Source organism: Esox lucius, chromosome 3 (assembly GCF_011004845.1).
Source record: "Esox lucius isolate fEsoLuc1 chromosome 3, fEsoLuc1.pri, whole genome shotgun sequence".
NCBI lineage: Eukaryota > Metazoa > Chordata > Actinopteri > Esociformes > Esocidae > Esox > Esox lucius.
Window position 1 is genome coordinate 12,488,748 of NC_047571.1, and position 27,745 is coordinate 12,516,492.

Sequence of the window (27,745 nt, forward strand, 5' to 3'; positions counted from 1 at the left end):
GAATGATAGCTCATCCATTGTCTTTCAAAATAACTCAAATATCTTTCTGCCAAATTTACAACAGTAAGCCATTTACAGTGTTTGGAAATTGTTATCAGATTAAAAATGACCAGAGCAAGAGAATATGACAGCCGAGTATCCCTAAAGCACATTAAAAACGTTTGTAGGACCTGTGTTGCTTTATTAAACAAGAGGTACAACAGTATTTAGACATGGCTACAAAAAGTGCTCTTGAAATGTAAAGGTAGACTCAGTGAAATGGCATAGATGCAGAAAGTAAACAGCATAGTGGTTCAATTTCCTCAACAACTAATGGCAATGTTCCACTTCTCTGCTGTTTCAGTCCCGTGGCTGGACAACGCTGTAATGATTCAAACCACATGCACATATGCAGATAATGCCTGTGTACAAAAGCCTCACACTTTTGCATCTAGCTCTTTTCAACATCTGCGGTGCAGATTGTGTCAACGTTTCATTGAATTTCGTTTTTAAATCCCCACTTAATGCCTGATAAATCACTCTGTGTGTTCATTTGTATCATGTCTGTGCCTGAGTCTGATTGTGGTGGCATTAGGAAACTATTGAAGATATTGGTTATAAGGTAGCCCATCCCCTCAACCAGGTGAGTAGCCAGTGGACTTTAATTATGCCAGCCTTCTGGCATCATGCAGTGGGTCAAAAGTGCCGCCCACCCAAACCAGCTAGAACGCCAGGTGTTTTCTTTTTTTAACAACAGGGTGTTATCATCATTATCAAAATTGCAAAGTGTTACGTCTCTGTGTGACCACTGATAACTTCCAAATGATGTCAACTCCAAACGACATTCTTTTCTACTAACGAGGGAAGGATAACGTGTGACTAAAATGAAATTGATGACTGTATTAAAAGGTGGATAGGTTACATGGGGATGTAGCCCAATCAGTGCTGGGGTCAATTCCATTTAAATTTCAAAATGAATTAGACATTTTTAATTTAAACGTTTGTGTAGTTCATGCATTGATTGGAATTGAAATGAAACACAATATAGTATGTGGAATAGAAGAATTATGTCGTCACCGGCCAACAGTCAAAAAGTCTGATCCAATAAAATGTGTATTTGCTAAATCTTTCATGATTCATGTATTGTAAAATTTCAACAATGTGTGAATATACTTGATGGTTTCTGCTGCATAACATTTAAAATGTGCAGGTTTAGAAGAAGTGACTGTAAAATGCTTAGGCTGGTAGCATAGATAGCATAAATAAATCAGTGTTGGCAAACAAATCTAAATCAATTCATTAGCTTTGTGCGACAATGTCAACATTATCGGGGTTGGTATAAATACAGGCATCATACTCCTGATTTTGCTATACAAATAGAAATATCCTTTCCCTCTCATTTCCATTGGAAATGTTTACATGACATTTCCATTGTTTTGGTAGTTCCATTGAGAACCACACTTATTGATTCCAACTATTTTTAAATCAAAGGCTATTCAAATCAATGTAATGTTTACAAAAAGAGTTCATAAAAAAGTTACACAAAAAATAGCTTGAGACGCTTCCTAGAGCTGCCAGTTTGGCCAAACTAAATGGCCCGGTTTCCCGACTTTATAAAGAGCGACGTACGTGGTGGTTACAGCTGTTTGGAATGGAATTCAGCCATATTTTGCCTAGGAATGGAATAAGGCCATGAATACATTTTGAAATACAGCCTATTGTATTTCGATATAGCTTGATTACTAATCAGAAGCATATCACTGGAGATGTATTCATCTACTACTTGGACACCAATAGGAGAATGTAAAACTCAAACAAGTGGTTTAATTTATGGTGGACAAAACTATTGTATCCAACCAATGGGGTGGACTTCAACCAATCAAAATCACATCTACGTGACATCCATTAGTTGGATATGTTACTTTTATGTTACTGTTATATTACTGTTATGTCACATAGCAATCAAGCTTGGTTAATTGGGAATATAAAGCATAGTGGGGGAAATCTATTCTAATTGTTTGGAATAAAAATGGAACACAAGAGCAAATAGGCATTCAGAGCTGCAGAAATCAATATTCTTCTTGACGAGGTAGAGGCACCAGCACCTATCCATCAAAGATAGTACCAGCAAGATGCGGAGTTCATTCTGAACACCTTTTCTGAATTATTTATTGTTTTACGTAGGCTTTTCTTTATCCTTATTGACCAATTGCATTCAATTGCATTTACATCCAACCACGCACTTATTTAATTTGTCTATGTCTAAATCAAAACTGTTCTGATCAATTAAATTTGTTCCATTGCTTTAATATTAACTGTTTGCGATCACTCCTTGTATGTTGAAGGAGGCGCTATTTCACCTGTTAAGATCGGTTATGATGGACTAAGGAGTGGTCCAGAACCCTCGCTAATTAAAAAGCAATGTTACGTGCCACTGGAGTAACAATGCTTTCGGGAAACACACAAAATAAAAAGGCACTTACATGCATCTTACGATCATCTTAGTACTTTGGTAAACCGTGCCCAGGCTAGAGTGCCTCGGATAGGGAGTAGACAAAAACCCAATGGCCCCTTTAGAGGCATTGTAGCCATGAGTCTATTTGGATAAGTCTGTACCAGTTTGCACATCTGAACACAGCAATTTTTGGGCCAAATATTCTATGCAAAATTGCTCAAGCTCTGTCAAGTTGAATGGGGACAGAAATTGACTGTAATTGCAGACAAAGGTGTCTCTCATATTGACCAAAGGGGGTGATTACTTATGCAATAAATTATTTTAGAGTAATTTATAGATTTTATTTTTCACTTTAAGATTGTGGACCTTTTTTTTGTTGATCAGTGGCATAAACTCCATTCTGATTTTATGCTGTCAAACAATAAAATGTGCAAAAACTCCATGGGGGTGAATTATTTTGAGAGGCACTGCAGAAAATAGCTATTTGAGCTTTTGCTTTTCTGTTATAGAAAGGATACGACCACAAACAACAAAAACATTCAGCCCCTGCCCTTTCAGAATGAGAAAATATGCTGATTCTGTGGGATCCAGATTGTTATGAAAGTTATAATCCTGACTTCCGACCTAAGGGTTGCATGTTCATAAATGTATAATACATGCACAGTTCTAATTATTTGGGTTATATTTCAAGATTGCCCCATTAACATTCCTAATCAAAATCTACACTTGCCCATTATTGTAATTTCAGTGGGCGAATTACTAACAAATAGAAACTGAATGGATTGTTTGATATAAAATATTAGGAAATCTGAAACAGAAGGACTATCAGAAATAGACAGAGAGCAGACTGAGTTGGGCAAATCTGCATATTAACTCATTTCTGGAATGAAGTACAAAGTGCTCTAAATCTTGATATTATTTTACTTCAACATGAGTTGTTGATTGAGGATCTACTGGAGGGTTTTTCTAGGGGTGCTGTCAATAGCTTTTTTTAAATTGTGTTTCATTTACTTTGCATTGATTTTATTATATCTTAGTTTTGATGAGTATTTATACAGAGCTCATATGGGGTAGACCGAGGTGTCAGATCAATTTGTGACTAAATAAAGAAAATAAAAAAAGGCGACTATGGCCCATGTTTATGCACAGCTAAGTATATAGTATATTACTCTTGTAAATTGACCAGTTCATCTATGTTGCTTCTTTCTGCTGTTAGCAGCACATCTACTGCTACATTCAGTCTCAACCTAAGCAGAAGGAAAGCATTGTAATCAGAATGACTATGGTGCTTCCCTAGAGCATAGAAGGTGAACTGCTACGTCACCCTTAAAACTTGGACACCAATCTATGTCAAATAATAAATTTCACCTCACACAATCAGTGAATATTTTTGCATTCATTATTGGCCTTTATCTGCTGCAGATTGATGTGTTCGTCCATCAATGGAGAGAATAGAAACATTCAGTAATGTTTATACAGATAAATGTGTTAGTAGAAAAAGACTATGTATGTTTGTGTACACGAAAGTCAGTGATATGTTTACTATAGTTTCAATGAGGCAATACTTTTGATTTGACTAAAATGTGACTAAAACATAAGAGCATTTTATTCACTAACATGTCTCACTGTTTTTGGATTGTCTTTGACAATAACTAGACTAAATAATAAAAACTTTAAGATATTTTTGTCAGAATGACTAAGAATAAAATAAAATTTAAAAAAAGGGTTAGTGCCAAACTTTACACCGCATATTTCAGAGCCTTGCTGTAACCCTGGATAACACCCTGTTGTTTCCCACAAAGCTCGAGGCACTGACTAGCTCCTGCTGGTTCATGTTCTGCTGGTTCATGTTCTACAATATTCATAGAGTACAACCTTTCCTCAAACAGGAAACAGCCCAGGCACTCCAGAGACTTGTCGTCTCACGTCTGGACCACTGCAACTCACTGTTTTTAGGGCTCCATGAATGTGCCACCAAACCCCTGCAATTGTCCAGTACGCCGCAGCCTGCCAGGAGTTAAGCTTTCTCAGGTTTTCCCACGTCACCCCACACATCCGGTCACTCTGCTGTTTGCTAGTTGACGTTTGAATCCACTACAAGACTACTGTGCAATGGAACTGCCCCCACCCCAGCTTCAGTCAATGCTAAAATCCTGCCTTCTGTCACTGGTCTCGTGGCCGCCCCACCCCTCAGGAGGGCAGCTTCTGCTCAGGGCAATTAAAACTCTTCTCGATCATGGAACCCAAATGGTGGGACCAGCTAGGACAGCGGAACTCTTGCCCATTATCAGAAAAAATCGTATACTCTTGCTCTTCAAAGATGATCTAAAATAACTGCAGTTTTGACTCACAGAAGCCCCACAGTCACCAAGACATTTCACTCCCCCCGATACATCTTCAGCCAACTCTACTTTCAAGGTAACTCTACTCCTCTGTCATCCCAGGTATTAGATAGCTGGAATGGGCTGTTGCTCAAAACTGCCTCATAAACGTTTCAGTCAGACAATCATGCTTGCCATACAGAGCTGATATATGTAACCATTGCAATTGGAATTTAATAGCCTTTATTATTTTGGTCCTTTCAAGACTGGCATATTTTTTCCCACTAATTTTATGTGTTCATTGTAGTGCAATGTATTGTTTCCCTACTGCTGTACACTGCTGTAATCTACTCTTTTGAATGCAATTCTACTGTACTCATTGACAGGTATTCATGGAAGTAGTACATTAATGTAGCTATACAGCGTAAGCATTATCTTTTTTGTTTCTTTTTACTTTATTTCCATTCACAGGCCTTTAGGTAGCTCAATCTCTACAGCAAAAAAATATATATATCAAAAAGAGGAAAACGGTACCTGTCGGTTCTTGTGTTTTTAGGCCATGTATCTGATGTCTGCCCAAAAAGAGTCCAGGATGTTACCGTCTGAACTGTTTGATTGATTGACGCCAGTTGGCAATTGGCTTCCCTTGATAAAACAATTCTAAAAGAATTAGCCAATTAGCAATGAGCTGAGCTCCAGTGTGAGAAGTCCTGGCGCAAGTAAACCACCCCTGAAGCAAAGTCAGTTTGGATTTGGCATCACACAAATCACATCAAAGAATAAACATAATTAACAGAAACCATTTTAATTTTGTTATGTTGTTGCATAGACTTTTGCACAGACTTTCCTAAATATGCCATAGATGGATATGCGTTTTTACCCAATCCTTTATACTGGCCATTGATTATATTCATAGCCTACACTGTGCCAATGAGAGGATTGCAGTTCAATATCTGTGCTAGTTGGCTCAATTGTTGTCATGAAAGCTAGAAATCTTTTAGCTAGGTCACATTAGCCTCCTCTAGGAAAATCAAAACTAAAAGCACTGTTGTATGATTGGAATAAAACCCTTTTGGCAAGTTGGCAACACAAAGCCTAGTCGCGAGCATGACTAAGCCTATGTGGCCACACTATTTAAAACAACTGTGGTGGATTGATCGTCCACAACAAAAGTAAAAATGGAGCCTCCTACTGTAACTTTCTAGACATAACAATCTGTCGACAGTAAACCCACAATTGATCCAAATGAAATGAATAGCACGATACATTCAAATAACCGGGTTTATTGTGCTATTATTCAACTGACATTTACTGCAGTTCACACTGGCAGTGTTAGAATTGTTCTCAGATGTACGCACTCCCACTTGAAATAGAGTAATGCACTTATTCATTATATTGTGGATTTGTCTAGGTAGTATTGTTTTATTGTCCCTAAAAAAGATCAATAGGATCTTTTTCAGCTGTGTGTCTCATGTCTGTTCTTTCATGTGCAATGACACACTTGGCCTTTCAGCTGCCAGTTGTGGACTAGAAACACCTCTATGCTCTGATTTTTATTATTAATTGTGTGGTATGATTGCAAGTCAGATCTATAAAAAATCTGCCTACAGTACCCCAACTGTCACTATGTGATTATGTATTAACCAGTGATAAAGAAATTGGGTAGCCTAGTGGCCAAGCTTTCTGGGCCGGTAGACGATATCTCTGAGTTGACAAAGTGATAAAACCTGTTTGTTTTATCCCTGAGCAAGACTGTTATCTCAAAATGCTCCCAGGTCACATGTATATATATATATATATATATATATATATATATATTATTTGGTAAAACCTGGAGAATGGCAAATTTAAACCAAGAAGAAACGCAATCATATACATGTAAACCTTATCAATGCAATAAAAAAATAAAAAACAAAATTAACAAAATGATGCTGGGCTTCTGTAAAGTCTCAAAAAGGATAAGATCACAAGTTTCAGGCTTGCAGCAAGATTTTTACAGGTTTAAGGTTAGTAGCTTATTTAGCTGCCAAGTCAGCTAACTAGCTGCAGGCTACAGCCTGGCTAAGCTGTTCAGCATGGCAAAGTATAATTATGTAAAACATTTTATTTTTTTACCAGGATGACTGTTAAGCATTGCGCTTGGGAAGAGGGGAGGCATGTGCATTGCACAAAGAGATGGACAGAGGATTTAGCTGGGAGAAAAACTGTCTGGGACTTTCAACTTTACTGGCTGATCCCTGCTGAAAATGCAGTTAGAGTCATGCCAAACTGGGTCATCAGAAAGGATCAGATTATAAAGTTGGAGGTCGAACCCAGTTAACTGTGGGATTGAAGTTCAGTTCCACTCGACTTTAAATGCAATTGACATCAGTTAATACAAAAAAAAATCTCACAAATCATCACATATTCGCTGATTCCAGCAAACAGTCATTGGAACATTATAGAATTGTATCAGAATCATATCAGGGGCAATATAGGAGAAATAAATTGGCAACATTAGGTACATTTCTTTTACAGCTTTGTGCACATGCAGAAACTGAAATTGTGTAATTTCATCTTACACTGTAACTAACTATTAAGCAATTGTCTATTACATTGTGACATTCCTTTACAGAGCTTTGCTTTGTTGTGGCCTGTTATACATCCATATCAGTGGTACATTTTCACTGTGTTCACCATTTGCATATTTCCAGGTCACTTTGTATCTCTTTTGATGAATGTATACATTTTGAGTGATGTTATATAATTTTGATTAGCACACTTACAATTTTTTTATATAAACAGTTTTTATAAACAGTTTTAAAGACATTGTTTATTATACGACATTGTTTTTTATACGAAATGCTGGTACGAAATTTACAAAAACTGTACAATTGCCTTAGCCATTAATGCCTCTGCCCATGCACTCACATGCTCCATATTGAGAAGTTATTTTTTGTGTGTGCCATAGCATAACCGACTTTACGGCCCTCAAAGTAACCTGGGAGGCAGTTCAAGTAGCCTTTGAAGCAGAGGTGCCTCCCAGGCAGATGTTTAAGCAACTCCACCCATGTGAGGGCAAAAATAGTCTCAATGCTGAGGCCATAGCTACAGTAGACAGCTCATCGTAATGTAAGTCACGGCCTCAGATGTAGTCTCAAGGTCCACAGAGTATTTCGCTCCAATTAGCATCATAATTAGCGACTTTAGATAGTAATCAATTGCTAATTTGTTTTGTGGCCCACAACCAACCAGAATGAGTAGTTGCAATAGCCCTACCCTTGAGTTTTATACAAGGACAATCAATTAACCTATTATTTGTATCTATTTTTTCCTGGTATTTTTGGAAAAAAAACACTGAACATTTGAATTATACCTGAATAGCCTGGAAGCATAATAGCTAGTACTGTACAAGAAAGATGTGATGACTTTTCATTTTTCCTTCCGAATTGAGTGCAGAAGAAGAACCTGCAAAACGATATCCATGGACTGCTATCTCTACATGCACTTCTGACATCCTTACAAAAACCATGTTGAGGGATGTAGGGAGATATACTTGCTACATATATAAGATATACCAAGATTATAATTTTTTATCCTTTCTAGCAATCATTTCCCATGGTTATAACTTCATAAAACAAATGCCACCTTGATGTCAGAACAAGCTATTGTTTAGAATGTTGATCTGATCCTAGATGTTGATGGACATAATCACATGGGAAGAGTCTGATCAACATTTTTGGTTCTCCCGTGCGCGTAACAATTCCGGAAATCATGTGTGTTGCATTTGTATGTCGATTAACCAATGTTGTGACAGGTGTTTTTTTGTAGGCAGTTAAGTTGACAAAGCTTTCAGCAATTTCCTTTATGTATGCTGTATTTTTTATAAATGTAGATAATGTAATATCTCCCTGTACATCCAGGGAGTATGAAATGCATTATCACTGACCCACTAGTGTTCTTTTCATTCATTGGATAAATGAAGCTTCAAATTGAACCTAATGTAAAGATAAGGCATTAGAAGCAGAACAGTCTAATTAAATTATTATAATTACAGTAAGTACTAGTTCAGTGCTATTCAATTAAAATGAGGAAAGCCATCCTTTCATAATATGGTATGTATTTCATTGACAGACTAATGTTGTATTGGGTATGTAGTGATGCATTTCTGAATTGCTCAAATCAGAAATGTTGGACTATTGAGTCAGATTTAAATATGCTTTGATGTTGGGTTATAGATGGGTGTAGTTTACAAAAACATGCAAATACGTCAAGCCGACCTGTGTTCAAATGCACAGTTTATTATCTGTCTATCAAACATGGCCACTATAGGTAGACACCAATAATTAAGCCACAAATTATTTCAATGGATGGTCAAACACATCCTTGATATTGTCATAGCACAATTAACTGGGCTTCACAATCTGTTTTTGTTAGTCTTTGACATCTTCATTTGGCTTATTGCTATGCAGACAGACAAACAAAGACAATTTATCAATGAACAAGACTCTGTGCCACCCCACATCAAACATTTATCACTTGCAAATTGTTTTTTGTCGGACTGATTTTCAGCTGAGCTTGGCTAGTAATCTGTTGACAGGTCGACTGAATTATTTTGAAGGTTGGTGGAAGTGCATCAGAAAATAGCAGATTTGTGTAACGAATCAAAACAAGGGAAAATACATATGCAGTGCATAATAAGTTTTTTCACATGCCATGCAATATACTTTTAAAAGTATAGCAGATTGATACATGTATTTTCCTTGTTGTGTTTTCTCACACAAAATACCTCGAAAAATATATCCCAAGGGACAATATGTACGATTTTTTTTACTGTACTACTAGCATACATATACGCAACATGACCAGTACTTCTACAGTAAATGTTTTAGGTTATTGTTTTTTAATAATTTATCTGAGTGCCTAAGATATTATACATTTAAACATTCTTGCCCGTCTGTCTATGAGTATGCATTGACCTTATAATGTTGTTATATTGCTTTAGGCAATCCCAGTACTATCCCTCCTATCCTTCCAACCCGAAACCACCCTGGACTAACCAACTAACCGGCCTTGTTCAGTTAGGGAAGACGAGGACTGAAGACTTGTTATTGTGTAGAGGCAGGATTCTACACAGTGCCCCTTTAAAATACAATATTGACAGCAGCTGGAAGTTGAAACCATTATTCCTATGTGAACATTTTAACCAATTGACCAAAGTTCTGCAACAGTGTCAGAGATGACAGTGTGACATAACATTAGTCAAAGTATCTTGTCGTTGTGACTGACTTTGACAAAAACTGCACAGAACAATGCCAACAATATACCATTAATGGCCTGAGGAGATACAGTTATGCCTCTCCTTCTTTCACGAAACAATGTTAAGTAGGATGTATTACAGTTGTGAGGCATGTAAGAGACATAGCCTTTTGAGGTTAGATGGCCATGTTGTTTTGAATCCTCTGGTTTGTGTCTGAAGCGGACAGAAATACTCAATTCATACATACAGCGGAAATTGGCTCTCAGAAATCAAGTCAAAACCACAGTTTTCATCAGGAAAGAACAGTGTTCTAAATATGATTGAAAGTGTAATATCAGAGAAGCCATTCAGTCAAATTGCATCATGGGATTTCACAGCCAAAAAACATGACTCATTATTCCCGTTTCCTCAATATTGTTTCTTCCCATTTTCTTTTTTTTCAGGGAAAACAGCATGGCAGCCTGGTTAGACCAGACCAATGGTTAAATCTCCCAAAGATCCTCTGAGCAAATGAACAGTCTTTACGTCTCCATTCGACATGGAAATAGACCTGGGTTCTACTCCCCAGTGGACAGACTGAAACAAACCATGGAATTCAGGAGAAATCTCTGGACTGATCTGATCTGCACCTAGTGCTGTCTTACTGTTGACACGCTGTCGTGGCCTCTGGGTGCGGTGTGTGCCCAAGGTACAGTGGAGGATTTAAAGAAGCACGTTCTCTACCATGAGAATTCCTGCCACCGCTGCCTGCCTCTGCCCTTTGCTGATCTGCCTGTGCTTTGTCCAGAGGAGCTATGGGACGACCCACGCCAGGCCCAATGTCAAAGCACCCAGGAACCAAACCAAACACCCAGACGGCGGGAAAGACGTTCACCACCGGCCCAAGAGGGGCTGGATATGGAACCAGTTTTTTGTTTTAGAGGAACACATCGGACCTGAAGCTCAGCATGTTGGAAAGGTACGTATGTGGGCTATTCATGGTCTACTTTAATCGGGTTCTTTCGATGTGAGAAGTTGTCATGCAGAGAAGAAAATGGTAGCCCTACATATTGCAGTATGAAGGTGTTTTCGCATGATACAAAGTCGATGATTGCCACTGCACCTAGGGGTGCACAGCAACAGCCACTTCAGTGCAATTTTCTACCAGGTTATTTGAGCTATACATTTATGAAAGTTCAAAATGTTTGAGCTTTTAGCTTAAATCTTTATTTTCTTTGAGCAGAGAAACATCTATTCTTGCTCATTGCAATAAATTAATCAACATGGCTTTTATACAATTATACAACCCAGAATTTGGAAAATGAACAATATTCTGCGCATATTTAACTAAATGAGAAAACATTTCTAAAACATGAAAAATATTTGTTTGGTTTTAGTCGAGTTGGGTAATGTAAAGATGCATTCCAGGATCTTAAGCATACCAAATTTGTATTACATGTTCAAAATGGGGTTTTCTGGACTTTTTGCTCATGAGCACTGTTTTCTTTATTGACTGAATTTAAATACAATGTCTTGCTAGAGTGCATCTTCAATTAGTAAACAATGCAAGATCATGGCCTGACTGCGGCAGCGTCACAGTACCTAACTGCCTTCTGACACAGCTCTCCACGGAAACTATTATTCCTTGATATTGTGAAGCAGTGGTTCCTTAATGGGTGAAATGATCCACTGGGACAATGACATTGTATGACATTAATACTGTGTACGGAAGGTAAACTGGGTCCCTGTGGGAGATGTTGGGTGTGAAAGGTTTGCAGAAGATGGCTTCACGCACGTACACACATATACACGTGCACACACGCATCCCCTGGAGGACTGGTTGAGAGCGTGAGTCACTCTTCTCAAAGACGCTGTGAAAGTTGAATTGAGTTTTTTTTCTTCTTCCAGTAAGATGGCACCTCTCTTGGTATTGATTCGGCCAAGAGGGAAAACATCAGGCAATTAAGTAGCAAGCAGCTATTTTCAACAGTACATAGGCCTGCATTTATTAGCTTGATGAGTCCCACTGGACACTGCAGATCAATATGGTCAGTGGAAAGTGGGATGTATTTAAGTGTTGCCCAACCCTTTGCTATTATCTCATTGTTTGAACTGAAAGTATTTAAGTAAAATCAGAATCACCTAAATGTACACACTGACACTCAGAGCCGTGCTTCTATGACTAACGCGTGATCATGTTGCTAGCGGTATTTGGGCACGGGTAAACACAGAACACACAACATCTACAGAGTTGACTTCAGATTCAAATAATTTAAATAGCTTTTGGGACAGGTAGACCGCCACTCGGCTATTTCGGTATATTTCACACCTTTCCAGTTCACACGGATGTGTCTGCGTCCTTCCTCCCCACAGAGGCTCATCCTGGATGGAGTGCAGCCCAGACTCCGGCAGAACTGCCCTAGAAAAAACGCGTAGTACTTTTCATAGATTCAGATGTGTTCCGCGTGATGAAAGGATAAAAAAAAATGCCACATCCGAATGTTCACAACTGTTCTCTTCCGAGACCAATTAACTATAGCGCCGTCAACTACATTACCGCTTGGGCATATGCTAGCTAGTCGTTCCCAGTATAGGCTAGACATGTACTGCACACTGATTGTAGAAGCTACCCTTTTTACTGATTTAGATTACAGGTTACACAGCCCCAGTCCACATACATCCCAATGTCTCATAAATCACTGTGATTGACGTGCAGGGGTGTGTTTGGCGCGGCTGAGGCCAGAGATTGTTGATACAGCACAGCACTGTTAGTTGTGTACTGAGTCTCTCAGACGTCTGGCAGCGCTGTCACCTTCCACTGGAGTTAGATAGTATGATTAAATATGCCTTATCAGACCTCGGAGACAAAGATTACATCAAATCTTTCACCCCGACTCACTAATAGCAAATTACCAAGACTTGGTGCAAACCCCCCATATGAAAAAAAATCTTGTCAGTGAGCTCTTGCTGCAGCATAAATTGACCTTTCCATCAGCGTGCCTCATGTAATTTGTGGTTAGCAGAGGGGGCAGAATACTGATTTAATCAGTCGGCGGGTTCTTGGAGCATAGGCGGTTTATCAGCCTCTGTACAAGCCTCTACCAGTGAACTTGGCTCTATGGGAACTCATTGAGTGGAAAGCAGCCAGTGTATGGGCAGACAGTTCTTGTGTCATTATTTAAGTGCATTCTAAATGGCATTATTATTAATATTAGTGTCCTCAGGCTAGAATTCAATGCCTCGATAGAAATGTGTGGGCTATGAAATGTCTTAGCTTGCAAATTACCCACCGGGCACACCACATCATTCCAATGCGAAAAATGGGTTAATATTCGGTCGAGACGTTGATCAATCTGTTACAAGAATATTGCGCTGTTCCAGCCTGTTTTAAATCTTACATCACAGTTCCGGTCCTGAAAAAAAGTTTCCCTGTCTGAATGACTACAGACCTGTAGCATTCCCCTTGGTTATCATGGACATGTTTTGAAAGTCCTGGTCTCTTTAGAAGTCTTCATTGATCCCTCCCTCCACACTGCAGATTGCCTACAGAGCCAACAGGTCTGTGGATGACGCTACATTGGCCTTCACAACATCCTCCAACAGTTTCAGAACCCAAAGCATGTATGCAATATACCATGTGGTCTTTCGCTCTGCATTCAACACCCTTTTCTCAAAACAACTACAAGACAAGCAGTCATCATTTACTTCTTGACAAACAGGACTTCTTTACCAACAAGTACTTCCGCACTGAAGTGATGAAAGGATGCACGCTCTCACCACTTCTCTACTCACCGTTAGTTTGGCTGAAGCATTCAAATTCCTAGAGGTCATCTTCCCTCTCAGTCTCTGGTGGGAGGACACAATCCCCAACAAGACACAGCAGTGGATGTACAGCATGAATCTCCCGGTCCTGATCCAGCTTAACACATCATTTGCGGAGTTCCCCCTCGAATGCTCTGTCCTAGTTTGTTCAGATCTGTATTGTCCTGCTGAAGAAGTAAACTGCTACCCACTGTACGGTCTGCGGTAAAGGTCATCGGATACCACTTGCCCAACATTAAGATCCTATGTGACACGAGAGCGAGGAAGTGTACAGGCAACACCACTGCTAAATCTTCCTATCCTAAGTCACCCACTGTTCCTAAAATGTATCCCCAGGCCAGCGGAAGGCAACGAAGCGGTAGAGGTCAATCATGTTCTGTCACCTCAACACTATCTTTCCCTTTGCTGTGGCGTTCCACAACCAGCCATCTATCCCCAAGAAAATAACAAGACTCACCCTTTCTAGTCATCTACACAGTGTTAAGCACCTGCAGTGTACTACACAATACCCGTGTGTGCTGGAGAGACCTGGGAATTCCGACTGTAGAGGACTTATACATAGAGTCTTTGACTCCTTTGACTCCTTTAACGGAAACATTCCCGCCAACAACTAATTCAGATTAGTTTAGGAGGACATGAGGTCCTGGTCCACACCTGCGGAGTACTTGGTTTGGGGGGCCCGTTGCTGTCCCTGTCCATCTGGTCATACTTCTGACCTAGTCTATATTTAAATAGACTCTGGATTTAGCCCAGATGCATTTATTAATTATTTCAATTGGACTCTTAATATCTCACCTGGTCACCCCTCTGAGCCTGGATCCTCTCTAGGTTTCTTCCTAAAATTCGGCCTTCTTAGGGAGTTTTTCCTAGCCACTGAAATTCAACACTACTGTTGTTTGCTTCTTGGCGTTTAAGGCCGGGTGTCTCTGTAAAAGCAACTGCTGTTGTAAAAAGGGCTTTATAAATAAATTTGATTGATTGATTGAGATTATAGGGTATGTTATAAAACACCTTCCTGGGTACTTGGAAATATGCCACACATCAACCAGACATGCAGTACGTAAAGTATATGTATGTTATTTGTATGACATATTTCGGTCTATCATAACACTTTCGACATGCCGTCTGCGCATTGGAGGAAGTGCTACACGTGTAATCTCCACAGCAGACAGGGAGTGGAGCATGGACTGCACTCATACCTATTCAATTAACTCCAGACGTTGTCAAATACAATTCAAGATTTTACACAGATTACACTATTCCAAAACAAAATTACATAGAATCTTCCCAGGATCTCTCTTCTTTTTGTGCCAAGTGGCTTTGCGCTGGGCTCTAACCTGTACTGATTTAGATGTGGAATCTTTGCGATCTTCCGGTGTGTCCTCTGCTTCACACTCTGTTAATTATCCTGTGAGTTTCAAAGGCCTTGAACAGGCTACCCAAGCCTAAAAAAAAAGCTGATTTCTGACGTTATAAAGCGTTATTTCTTTTTGGAAAAAGATAGAGGTGTATTCAACTCAACAATGGCTCAGTGAATTGGGTAACACACTACTTTTTGAGAGAGTTCTCTGTGACATCCCCTTCAAATTCGATAAGACCTGGTATCACATCTGTTCCTATTTTGAACATTCAACACTGTTATAAGGGACATTCAACATTGTGCCTTTGATGCGTTTAGGTTTTTGTGGGTAGTTTGGGCCTCTGTGTTCCCTTTTGTCCAGTGGGGAGTAGGGAAGATGGTAGGAGGGAGTGGGCCATATCTGGCTCTGAGAAAATTACACTTTTTTTGTTCATATCTTGTTTTTACACTTATTTTTATGTCAGTTGTTTAACCTGAAAATATGTGTAATTCCCTTTCTGTTTGTGTGTTGATTCTGATCAATGAGATTATTCTTATTTTCTCCTTATTTTTAGAAAGCTTATTATTTGATTAATTCCAAACGTGTATTTAACCCTTTGACGCGTACGATCACACCGGTGTGATCAGTCTAGAGTGGTCCCTGAAGCGTACGATCACACCGGTGTGATTAGAACGTATTGTTTAGAACGCATCATTAGAACGCCTAGGTACGAGTGACGTAACAATGGCTGGTCAGACCGCGCTGTTATTTACTCACATTTAGCTCAAACAGCGTTTATAACTTCATTTCCTGATTGTAATTGTTTCAAGACCACACTATGTTATTAACCAGGTAGCAAGCATAAAAAAGTGTTACTTACGTACCAACAGGTAGCCAACACTAGAAGTTAGATTTTCTACAATAAACATAATATGCAAAAACGAATTATATTAGCGACTACTATAGAGCATCTAACCATTTCCTGAAAGAGCTGACAACCTGTCAAAATCATTGTGTAAAAACTTTCAAGTTAAGTTACCTGTTGAGGGTGCTGCTATGCTTTTTATCAATCAAAGATAAAGAAAGGTGAGTAACTCTAAGACCTGATGGTCATTTACATTTGCCAGTCTTTCGGACAGATTTGCCATCCTGGGAAAACTATGATCTTCATTTTAGCTGCACTGCATTACAGGTCAAACTTTGTTAGCTAGCGGTTAGCTGACGTTTGCTAGCGGTTAGCTGACGTTTGCTAGCGGTTAGCTGATGTTTGCTAGCTAGCTACAGTTACACATAAACCAGCTCTTTGCAGCTCTTTGAATTTGAGTCAAAAAGAGAAGCTTGCAATGCAGTGTATTTAGTGTTCCTTACCTGGCAAAGTGACTTCATGTCAACCGTCTGAACGCCACTCAATGCATGTAGCTAACGTGGGGTTAATCCAGTCAGTTTGCTTTGGTAGGGTTCATGCACAATAGTTCAATTGGCAGATCTAGTAGCAAACCGATGGCGCAAACTAAAACAGTATTGCAGCACTACTTTTGTTGAGAAAAAAGCTCGTAATCTTCAAAAATCTACCTTTTCACTGATCGCATTTGTCCATTACTATATGCAAGAATCGGAATCTATAATTTTTTGAGAGCTTCTGAATAATTACGTAAAACTATTTACACACCACCTATTGCCTGATAGATTGCGTATGTTTTATTGATACAACAAGTGAAGCGTTTCAGTATCTTTCTCGCCGCGATCTTTAGAAATAGGACAGCATTTTTAAGATTGGTTCATAATTATTCAATATACATTTTTAACAGTTACTACCTGTAGAAGTTTGTTAATATAATTTAAATAAAAAATTAGATGCATAACTAGTAAGCAGCGTGGTGTTTTTGGGAAGCTGCAGATTAAATGTTTTGTGACGTCACAATCAAATTCTGGAACTCTGAGTGAGTGCTGAACTCACGCGCAAAAAAACTCACTCTGGGGGGCCGTTAAGGCATATTTGAAACTCACGCGTGAAAAGGTTAATATGATTACAGCAATGTGAAAGCATTATCAAATGTTAATTCACAGAAAACTAGAAATATTGGGCTGTTACTTAAAATGAAATACAAAAGTTTTAATGGAAATACAACAGATATTTTGATATTTGGTTTAATTTCTCCTACTACAATATCCCTTGTCACTACACAACACAATGACTTGGATCGCAGTGTGATTAAGGATAAGGTTATTATTAGATTAAACCCTTATTCACCTAGGAAGTGAGTTCCACACGACACGCCCAGAATGAGCAGCACTCTGCAGCAGCCATAGAATAATTAAGGATTCAGCGCAGCACTCAGAAACAGCAGTCTTAGAATAATTAAAGCTCAGATCCTTAGTTCCTACTTCCTGCATCTTCTTTTGGATTTAAAATCCATTGATTTTTTAAATAATATAACATGAACATGCCTTGTCAGCTTAGTTCAACTGTTGAACTTCATCACTATATTCACTCTATATATGCTCTTGACGTACAGTAGTTTAGTTGTGGCTCGTTCTGCCCTAACTTTTCTTGCTGAATCTCCCCCTCTCTCTATTCATGTTTCTTCCAGGTTGGTTTAATTTGTCCTAATAAAGGACCTCCTGCCCTTGCTTCACACTGCAAAATATATATGTATTATATTCATCTTGTTTTCAGGTGAAAAATCTAACTATCCTCAAAATTAGGTACATTTTTCTTAACAAGCCAAAGTTGTATTAGATAATACCTCTTGGTTTTAGAAGATATGCCTTGAATATCAAGTAATTTGTCTTGTTCCATTTGTAAATTATTTCAAGCAAATATATCCTGAAATATAGTTAAATTTTCAATTTTTTTTAAATGCAATGCATTTTTCTGTGATTATACCGTCAAAATACAAAAATCTGTGGACATTTCAATGAAAATGCAAACAAATAAATATTATTACTCACTATGACCTTGGGAAGAAAATGGGCTGATCAAAGTGCAGTGTGCTGTAACCCAGGCAACATTATGACAAATAGCATGAGACTAGTGTTATTTCAAACTTCAATACATTTGATTTGATTCAGAGTAGTGAACAGCAGAAATCCATTCAGACCAAACATAAATAAATATATTTAAAAGCCCACAAAATTATGTAGTTTGATTGAAGATTAGGCTGTGTGCAAACTATCCCCCGGGCAGCTGGAAAGATTTCACATTGCCTATGATGGAATAAATTCCCGTTCTTGTTACTGGGCTAGGGAAAACGAACAAACCCACTGTCAAACTCTCTTTGCTGATGGCTACCGAGTAGCTGCCCAGAGGTGGAACTCAATCATGTGATGTCTTTCAAATCATGTGATAGCCTGTTTGACAAGCAGTCAAATAGGTGTTTATTTTCCCAATTCAGACTACCACATGGCAGCATAAAGATCATAACACGATATATATATATGGGTGGTTAATCCAAGCTTGCTTTTTCCCTGATGCAATATGTGTCGACTGGGCTGTTTTTCTGTTCCTGCAGTATCCTGTAAAACAGACATTGTTTTTGACTACAAATAGCTGCCAGATATCATTTCTGCTTTTCAGAAATATGAAGCAGAAAGGAAGGCTACTTAACATCTTTCAAATCACAAGTAAAGAAAGTGAAGAGGGGAGGTTTAGAAAATATATTACATAAGAAAAGTTAAGGGGAGGACGTAAGAAGAAACTCAGAGCGTATAAATAAAAAATAAATAAAAGATCTACACTTGCATAGATGCTTCAGCCTCTTTAATGGGAACGTTAAATATTTTAATAGAAGACTGATCTCCAGCCATTCAGTTAAAGTTTAGGATATCAACTGTAAGGACTTAAGTTCCAGTTGAAGATACTCACTTTTACAACTGTACCACTATGGTATTCAAAGGGAGCACATGCATATGTTTGATTGTTTAATCTGAACTACTGACTTCATGTTCATGTTCCTTGATCATCCTGTGTAGTTGTTCATTTGTTAAATTTGTTGACAGTTTAATAGGCTGTTTAACGTATTGCAGATTGATATGTTGTTATTATTGTGGTTGGTTGTCAACTCATAGAAACGTCAACATTTGATGATGTAACTGCTTACCTATTTCATCTGTGCCGCTCTGGCTTAAATTAGAAATGTATAATTGATGGATGTTGGACGCTTTTTAAAGAAAGTTTTTGAGCAAACTAATGCACTTTTGAAACGACGCTGTAGTGTCTTTGGGACAAGTCTGTGAATGTCCTTAAGCAACCCAGTCAAAGCCCAGACATGAACCTGAACATGAACATCTGTGTACAGACCTGAAGAAAATAGTTCACTGGTGCTCCTGATTCAATCTGACAGAGCTCAAGAGAATCTCAAATCGAAAATGTATACACTTAGGACTACAAGCACTTTAAATTGTATCGCATCTTAAACTGTGAATTCTTAACTACTTATTAATGTTGTTGTCTTGCTGAAAGATGATTCTTCACCCCAATCTGAGGTCTTGGATCAGGTTTGAGGACACCTCTGTATTTTTCTCTGTTCATTCGTTCCCCAATCCTGACCATTCTCCCAGTCCCTGCCGTAAGAAGCATCCCCACAGCATAATGCTCCCACCACCATGCTTCCCAGTATGGATGGTATTAGCCATTTGATAAGCGGTACTTTGTTTTCACCAGAAGAGGTGTTTGGCATCAAACCAAATACTACTTTTCCTCATGCACTCAGAATCCTTCTGGTCTCATGTCATCCATCTTTAACTCAGTAGTGCCTCAATCTAGCCAATCTACCCTAAAGCCCTGATGGAGTGATGCACAAATGGTCCTCCTTCTGGCAGGTTCTCCCATCTCTGCTGAGAAACAATGAAGCTCCATAACATTTGATTGGTCATTGGTCTCTAGGTCACCTTTCTGAATTTTTTGCCAGGTTACTTAGTTTGTTACTCAGATAGCCAGCTCTAGGAAGAGTTTTGGTGGTTCCAAACTTCTTCCATTTCAAAATAATGGAGACCACTCCACTACAATCAATTTCTAGAGACAACTCAAGGGTGATAAAAAATGGACACTCCATTTGCATTTTTATGGCAAAAATCTGAATACTTATATGAGCTATTTCAGTTTGTTTGAAATAAATTGGCATTAATGTCCAACAGCTTGTTTTGTTATTATGGGGTATTATGCGTAGATTGATGGCTACAAAATGTACTTAATCAATGATAAATTGAGTCCATAACACAACAAAATGTGGAGAAAGTGAAGGGTTCTTTATAGTTGTACCACACTCCATCATGCCTCTTTGCTTATATACACTGTACATACCTGTTTTTCTCCAAACCATGTTTCAGTAGTACAAATGAAACATAATTCAAAATAGTCAGAAATCACCCTAAAAACTGCAATTATTTACTTCTATTTTCTTTACAAATCCAGTGTATTTTACACATACATTTATACATCTATTTTTTGTTTGGTTTTTCCCCACAGCTCCCAGACAGGTCTATATGTTTTTAATCTTTCATCTGTGGGATAAAGCAGGGCCTAGGGTAAGCATCAGTCATGAGCTGTACCTCCATTACCCAGCTAGTGAATAAAGGCACCTTAGCCAAAGATAAATGAACGCTACTCCCTCAGCGCATGCAGCATGGTCCGTGAGTGAGAGCAGTAATTTTGGGCCAACCTTCCTTAGAAAGCCAAGGTTATCTTCGCAGAAGTTACACCGACTTCAACTCAAAAAAACTGCCGTCGGATTCTTATGTAATGTTTATTATTGTGCAGCAGCCTAGAATGGCTGTGGCGTTTAATTCACTACCCGGCCCATGTTGTACGTTTGGTTTTATTGGTCTTTTTTTTATGTACATCTTCAGCAGTTACGCCTTGGACACTGTCCATATGATTCTGTACCAAGCAGGGTTGCTGTGCCTACCCACGTCAGGCATGATAGGAAGTGTGGAGGTGAACACTGTCTCAGCTAATTGCGCTTTGCTCAGGGATTACACATGCTGCCAAGAATTAAGAGCAACCGTGCGACTGTTTCTGTGTGTGTGTGTGTGTGTGCGTGTGTGTGCGTGCGTATGTGTGTGGAGGGTTGCAGGTGGATGCATACAAAACAACACAATAAGAAATGTATAACATACAGCTTAAGGATTGTAACTGGCAACAGCTGCTGGCTTCATTTTTCATTTAGAACATTTCGCCTCAATGTCTGAAGCCAACAATTGCATTCATGATCTGATAACGGACTCGGCTGGCCAGTTGTACTGTTTAGATGATGCAATACTGCCGTTTCACTTTGGTCTTCCAGAAACCCTGCTCAGTGACAACACCACAGGTGGCTGGAATCAATGGGTGCATCACAATAATCTCTCCTTACTTTTCAAGCGCGCACTTCACTACTTCACACATTCAGAAGCATTGGATTTATAAAAGTATGGGCCAGAGGGAATTTCCATATCCCTGTAATTCCATTCATTAAGTCAATGAGGGGAAGTGAACAGGTGCACATTTCGGAAGAAATTACTTACCAAGTGATGTGTTGGTACACATGTAGACATCATACTCTGGTTTTATTTTTTACAATATTACATTTGAACCGTTTTACAGCTAATGCGAGTGTTGGACACTTCTCTCAGAAAACTTGCCACCGTACGTTACATGTTTAAGTGTTTGTTAAATCCTGTCTGCCAGACGCACAGGCAAAACGCCAAAACGTTCAGACGACGCAACCACAAAATACAACAGATTTCATTTGCAATGATGCAACCTGCTGTAGCACAACTAATCCGGATAGAGCTGGATTAACCTGTTTGAATTAATAAGTGTTCCGCGCCCCCAGTGTTTTATTCATATTTCACACATTGCATTGGTTTGTTCTGCCAGTCTACCAAGGGAAATACATTAGCCTCAAAATGTCAAGGCATCTGGAAACACACTGTTCTTTTTTCTTCTTCTTTTGTTTCTTTTTTTCTTTTCTTCTTCCTTTTGTCCTTCTTAAAACAGAAACGAAACAGCGTTTTTATATAGGTGCCGTTCCATGCCCAATGATTCTGTTAGCTGCAGATAATTAAGATATGTGGATCATCCATGCATAATGTAGGTTTGCACGTGAGATGTCAAGAAACAAGCAGATTTCCTTTAGATAGTCTTTGAAAATGTAGGATTTCAGAAGTTTTGGAAAAATGGGCAGGGAATCTGCCGGCCTTCGCCCCAAGGGTATCCTGGTTCCACGCTTGGGGTGCCAGGACAGAGAGCTTTACTGGGCTGAGGTGTCAGAATGAAGAGCTCGGCAGGGCTGTACGGGTTTGATCATAGCATGAAGGTGGGGAGGGGCATTTCTCTTGATGCTTCCTAGAAAAGAACATGGTCTAATGTAGTCGTGGACGCAAGCTTCAACTGGAAGCCAGTGGAGTGTCCAAAGGAACAGGTGGCATTTGCAAAGGTTGAACAAGATTAGTGCTTCCGATAAATGGTCGGTGTTACGATTCTCCAATATCCAATGTAGAAGGGAATTCCCCAAACACTATTTAATGAATTCTTAATGTCTACCATACAATGGTCATTATGTCACGTTATCGTCAGAGGCACCTCGATGTTCACATGACAATTGTAACATCTGACTGTAAACCTTCGTCTGGATTTTCCTTTTCAGCTGCACTCCAACTCAGACAATGGAGACGGCTCAGTCAGATACCTGCTGTCTGGAGACGGAGCAGGCACCGTGTTCGTCATAGACGAGGTCACGGGGGACATCCATGCCACCAAGAGCCTCGACCGGGAGAAGAAGGGCCAATACGTGCTACATGCCCAGGCCATCGATCGGTACACCAACAAGTCACTAGAGCCAGAGTCTGAATTCATTATCAAGGTCCAGGACGTGAACGACAACGCGCCCACTTTTCCAGATGGCCCATTCACAGCCACCGTTCCCGAGATGGCTGAAGTCGGTAAGGCCAAGAAACCCAGCACACAGTTTAGACCCACTGCATGCACCTGGCTGGAGACAGCCGCCGTTGCCCCCGACGATGAGAGTCTGTCAAGTCATTAGCCGGGTCATCGGTGCTGTTACAGATCCTTGCTGCACTCAGGCAGTCGAGCACTGATGCATGACTCCGTGAATGGATTTTGTCGGTCTTGATACATGGATTTAGATTAATTGGGAGATAATAGATTGCGGCCTCACGTTATGCGATACAGAGGCACTCCCTGGTATTTTTAGATTTGCATGTCGCTTTCCCAAGGAGAAGAAAAAAAATGCTGACGACGGTGATTTTGCTACAATGTGTAAAAGGGGTGTGGATGACTGTGTGTAGTTTTTTTTCTTGTATATTTTATTTGTGTGCAAATCCATTGTTGGTGAAAATGTTTCCTTCCGTGCAGGCACATCAGTGTTTCAGCTCACAGCAACAGACGCAGATGACCCCACCTATGGGAACAGTGCCAAGATTGTGTACAGCATTCTACAGGGACAGCCTTACTTCTCTGTGGATCCAAAAACTGGTGAAACTCCTAATTCCTACTTAACATGTATTGCAATATAACACTGCATGTGTCAATTGTTTCTGCCAAGTGAAAATAGCGTCAGACTATGTTTTATTGGGCGTTGATTGTTGAAAACAGGCTGTTAGGTTGTGAAATAGGGCCAACGTGCCTTGTGATTATGTTTAATGACAGTGCTGATTACAGAGACAAGCTCGAATTGGGTCTAGTTTTAGAAATGGCTGCTGAATTGAAATGGTCACAATAAATGACAGAGTCGAGGGAACAACACAGCGAAGGAGCCTGTTAAAGCCCCTGTCTTTAAAAAGCGATATCTGCCCACTGCTCTGTATTCTAGCATTCTTAATCCCTGTCCCTCTCAGTGTAAAAAGGCTCTCAGACATACAGTTCTTTGCTTTAAAGACGTTGAAAAAAAGCCTTGAGACGAGGGAAAAGAGCAGGAAATAGGGGAGGGAGGTGTGTGGAAGTGAAAAATACACACCTGTCCTGCCCTGGAGCTTATTGTATACGCAAGGATCTCATTATCTCTGGCTATGTAGAAAGCATTGTCACTTTCATTAAACATCTGGCTTGTTACAGGAACATGGCTAATGAATAATCAATATGGGACAAATCACAGAAGTCAATCAAACACTTTCATCTCTCTCCCTGTATTTATAAATATACATAGCTATATATGTAGATACATATGTACAGGGCTTTATGAAAGGGTTAAAATTGATGTCCAGTTCTCACATTTTATTGAATTACAAGTGGTACAATAACTTCTTTTGAGTGTCAGTTTTTTTCAAATAAATGAGATTTTTGCCCAACTGCGTTAACTAACCGATTGACTCACTGAGTGATTGACTGACTGACTGACTGCCCGTTGTTTAATAGTGTAGTTGTTAATGACGGGGACTGCCATGTAGTCTACAGGAGTTTGATCTTCGCATTAGGATTTGTTCAGGATAGTGAAAAAGGTTGCTGGCTCCAAGCTTCAGTAGCTACATTATAGTCAGCCTGAATTAAAACTGTTTATGGGTGTATTGTGACTGATGAACTGCACCGACAAGGAACATATTGCTCTCGATTTCGATTTACACAGTGTAGTGGTTGGCTATTCAACTGTCATTGTTTTCTAAAGAAACAAACCAGCCATGGAGTGATTGGAGTCATTGTTTTGAATATAGGTAGGAAACTGTTCAGCTGCTAGCTAGCCACCTCTTTCTAATTGAACATGTTGAATGTAGTGCTGTGATCCTGTTATACCTGTTGTTGGTTTGGATGTTAGCTAATGTAGGGAACTAGTTTCGAGAACCGTGGAGTTTTCACAAATTGGTTTGACAGTGCAAGTAAACAGACACCACAACTGTACACATCTATCATGTGCAACAACATCCTCTGTTTTAAACAGCGTAGTGGTAAAAGACAGTCTGTCACTTAGGAAAACATGGATGGAATCCAGCCTGGGCAACAACATTCATCCCTTCTGATGGTGGGCCTGCATAACTAAGCTTGCTTGGTTATTTTCTTGTTTATGTACCAGTTGTAATTCAGTAAAATCTGAGAATTGATCAGCGGTTTGAACACTTTTATAAGGCATTCTGTAAGTATTTGGACATTGACACAAGTTTTGTTGTTTTGGAACTACACCCCAGCACAATGGGTATGAAATTATCCAATTTCAATGGGTTTAAAGTACAGACCATCAGCTTTAATTAAACAGTGTTTAAATCCATATTGGATTACTCTTTAGAAATAAAAGCACATACATACATTGATATATCATGTAGGAAAAACATTAGGCATTTCAAAATCCACAGTTTGGTACATTTAGAAGAAGAAAGAAATCACTGGGTAGCTCAACAATGGCAAATTATTAGACCACATAATTGCTAGACCAAGTAAGGCCTCTACAGTGCATGAACAAACAGTGTTCACCATAATGAAGAAAAAAAACAACAAAGAAATGTTTGACAGATCAGGAACACTCTGCAGGAGGTAAGCGTGGATGTGTTAGCTACAATCATTTGCAGAAGACTTCACCAGCCAAACTAGAAAAGCAGGACTACAAGGTGCAGAAAGTATAGATAGCCTAAAAATGACCTAAAACAATATCAAAAAGAGTATTGTTCTGGAAATAAGGTATAGTGGAAAGATGAGAAATACATGCTCACTTGTACCAGAGTGATGTACTGCGATGTCAGGAAGGAGTGTGGAGGGAAAAGAATTGGCATACTGTACCAACCGATCTGTTTAGTAAGGTGGAGGGGTGTTGTGTCATGGGCATGTATGACTGCCACTGGAAGTCATGTCTCCATTGATGATCTGACTGCAGATGGCAGCAGGAGGATTAATTCTGAAGTGTACGTAAACATCTTATCTGCTCATCTCCAAACAAATACCTCAAAACCCATTGGATGGCACTTCACTGTGCAGCAGGTCAGTGACCCCCAAAACATAGTGATAAAGCAAACAGATTTTGAGGGCCAAAAAGTAGAATATACTTGACTGGTTAAGTCACTCATCTGACCAGAATCCAATTGAGCATTTCACTTACTAAAAAAACACTTAAGGTCTTAAAACAAACAGGAACTAAAACACAAAAGATACCTCGCATTGTCTGTGTGTTGCAGACATCAGGCAATCTTCAAATATATTGGATTTGCAACCAGGTACAAAATATGAATCCATTTGATAATGTTAATTTGTCCCTACACTTTTGGAGACTTGATATGTGTGTCACTACTCTATGTATGAAAAGAGCTGTAATTCCCACACGCTTCATGGTACAAGGACGTCAATACGCTCAAATTAAAGCTAACAGTCCGCACCTTAACATATTAGTCACTGTTTCCTTTCAAATCCAATATGCTGGAGTAAAGAGCCAAAACAACAAAACGTGTCACTATCCAAATACTTATGGAATGCGCTGTGTTTAGCATCACAAAATAAGCTGTTAAGATGGCAATAAGAATAAGAATCGTCAATCATCAATGTGTGTCAAGAAGGCAGAGTGAATCTGCCAGTTAGACTATTGGCAGACTGTAGCACATACCATCTGTCAGAGCTTAAGATGATAGTCCTAGCAATGTTGTCCTCCGATATTCTCAAGTGCTTATTGACACACATTGACTGCATTTGTCATGAATGTAACCAAGCACTTGTATTACCACTGCGATGGGCCTATTATGGTAACTGTATCGTGCTAACAGCTCGGCTCATCCAGTTCATCCACAGTGCTTGGTTAGTTGAGTGGTACTGATTTGAGTGGCGCTGTTTCTGACCCCGTCTAGGGTTAACTGTGGGTTGACCAGATCTGTCGCTATATATTTGATAACAGTCAATGTTGAACTGGTCGTCCACTTGAGTGAGTCGTCTTGATTTGATTCGAGGTGTAGCTGAGGAGCCTTGCTGGGTTGTGGCCATGCCAGCTGCGGTGCATTCTAATCCTGGGCCCTGGCCACGGCCATGCCAGCTGCTCCTGCCTACTCTCCAAAAGCCCACTGGGGCCCAAGCAGCAGACTAGCTCAGAGATCCAGTCAGTCAGCCCACAGACAGTCCAGTGACAGAGCAGAATCACTACAGTCATCAGGCTGTGATCAGGGAGGGAGGTGTTCAGCAGAATCACTACAGTCATCTGACTGTGATCAGGGAGGGAGGTGTTCAGCAGAATCACTACAGTCATCTGGCTGTTATCAGGGAGGGAGGTGTTCAGCAGAATCACTACAGTCATCTGGCTGTGATCAGGGAGGGAGGTGTTCAGCAGAATCACACCAGTCATCTGGCTGTGATCAGGGAGGGAGGTGTTCAGCAGAATCACTACAGTCATCTGGCTGTGATCAGGGAGGGAGGTGTTCAGCAGAATCACTACAGTCATCTGGCTGTGATCAGGGAGGGAGGTGTTCAGCAGAATCACTACAGTCATCTGGCTTTTATCAGGGAGGGAGGTGTTCAGCAGAATCACTACAGTCATCTGGCTGTGATCAGGGAGGGAGGTGTTCAGCAGAATCACACCAGTCATCTGGCTGTGATCAGGGAGGGAGGTGTTCAGCAGAATCACTACAGTCATCTGACTGTGATCAGGGAGGGAGGTCTTCTGCAGAATCACACCAGTCATCTGGCTGTTATCAGGGAGGGAGGTGTTCAGCA

The 27,745-nt window shown here is 39.7% G+C and overlaps 1 protein-coding gene across 4 annotated transcripts in view; it reads left to right on the plus strand.

The window, feature by feature from the left end:
• LOC105022717 (cadherin-18) overlaps window positions 1-27,745 on the plus strand; it is a 64,359-nt gene that overhangs the window by 15,776 nt on the left and 20,838 nt on the right. For all 4 annotated transcript variants that reach the window (XM_020040944.2, XM_010891383.3, XM_013133305.4 and 1 more), the window contains exons 2-4: window positions 10,438-10,952; window positions 22,764-23,058; window positions 23,492-23,611. In XM_020040944.2, the coding sequence (XP_019896503.2) occupies window positions 10,719-10,952; window positions 22,764-23,058; window positions 23,492-23,611 (649 nt within the window). In that variant the 5' untranslated portion in view covers window positions 10,438-10,718. The remainder of the gene's footprint in view (window positions 1-10,437; window positions 10,953-22,763; window positions 23,059-23,491; window positions 23,612-27,745) is intronic.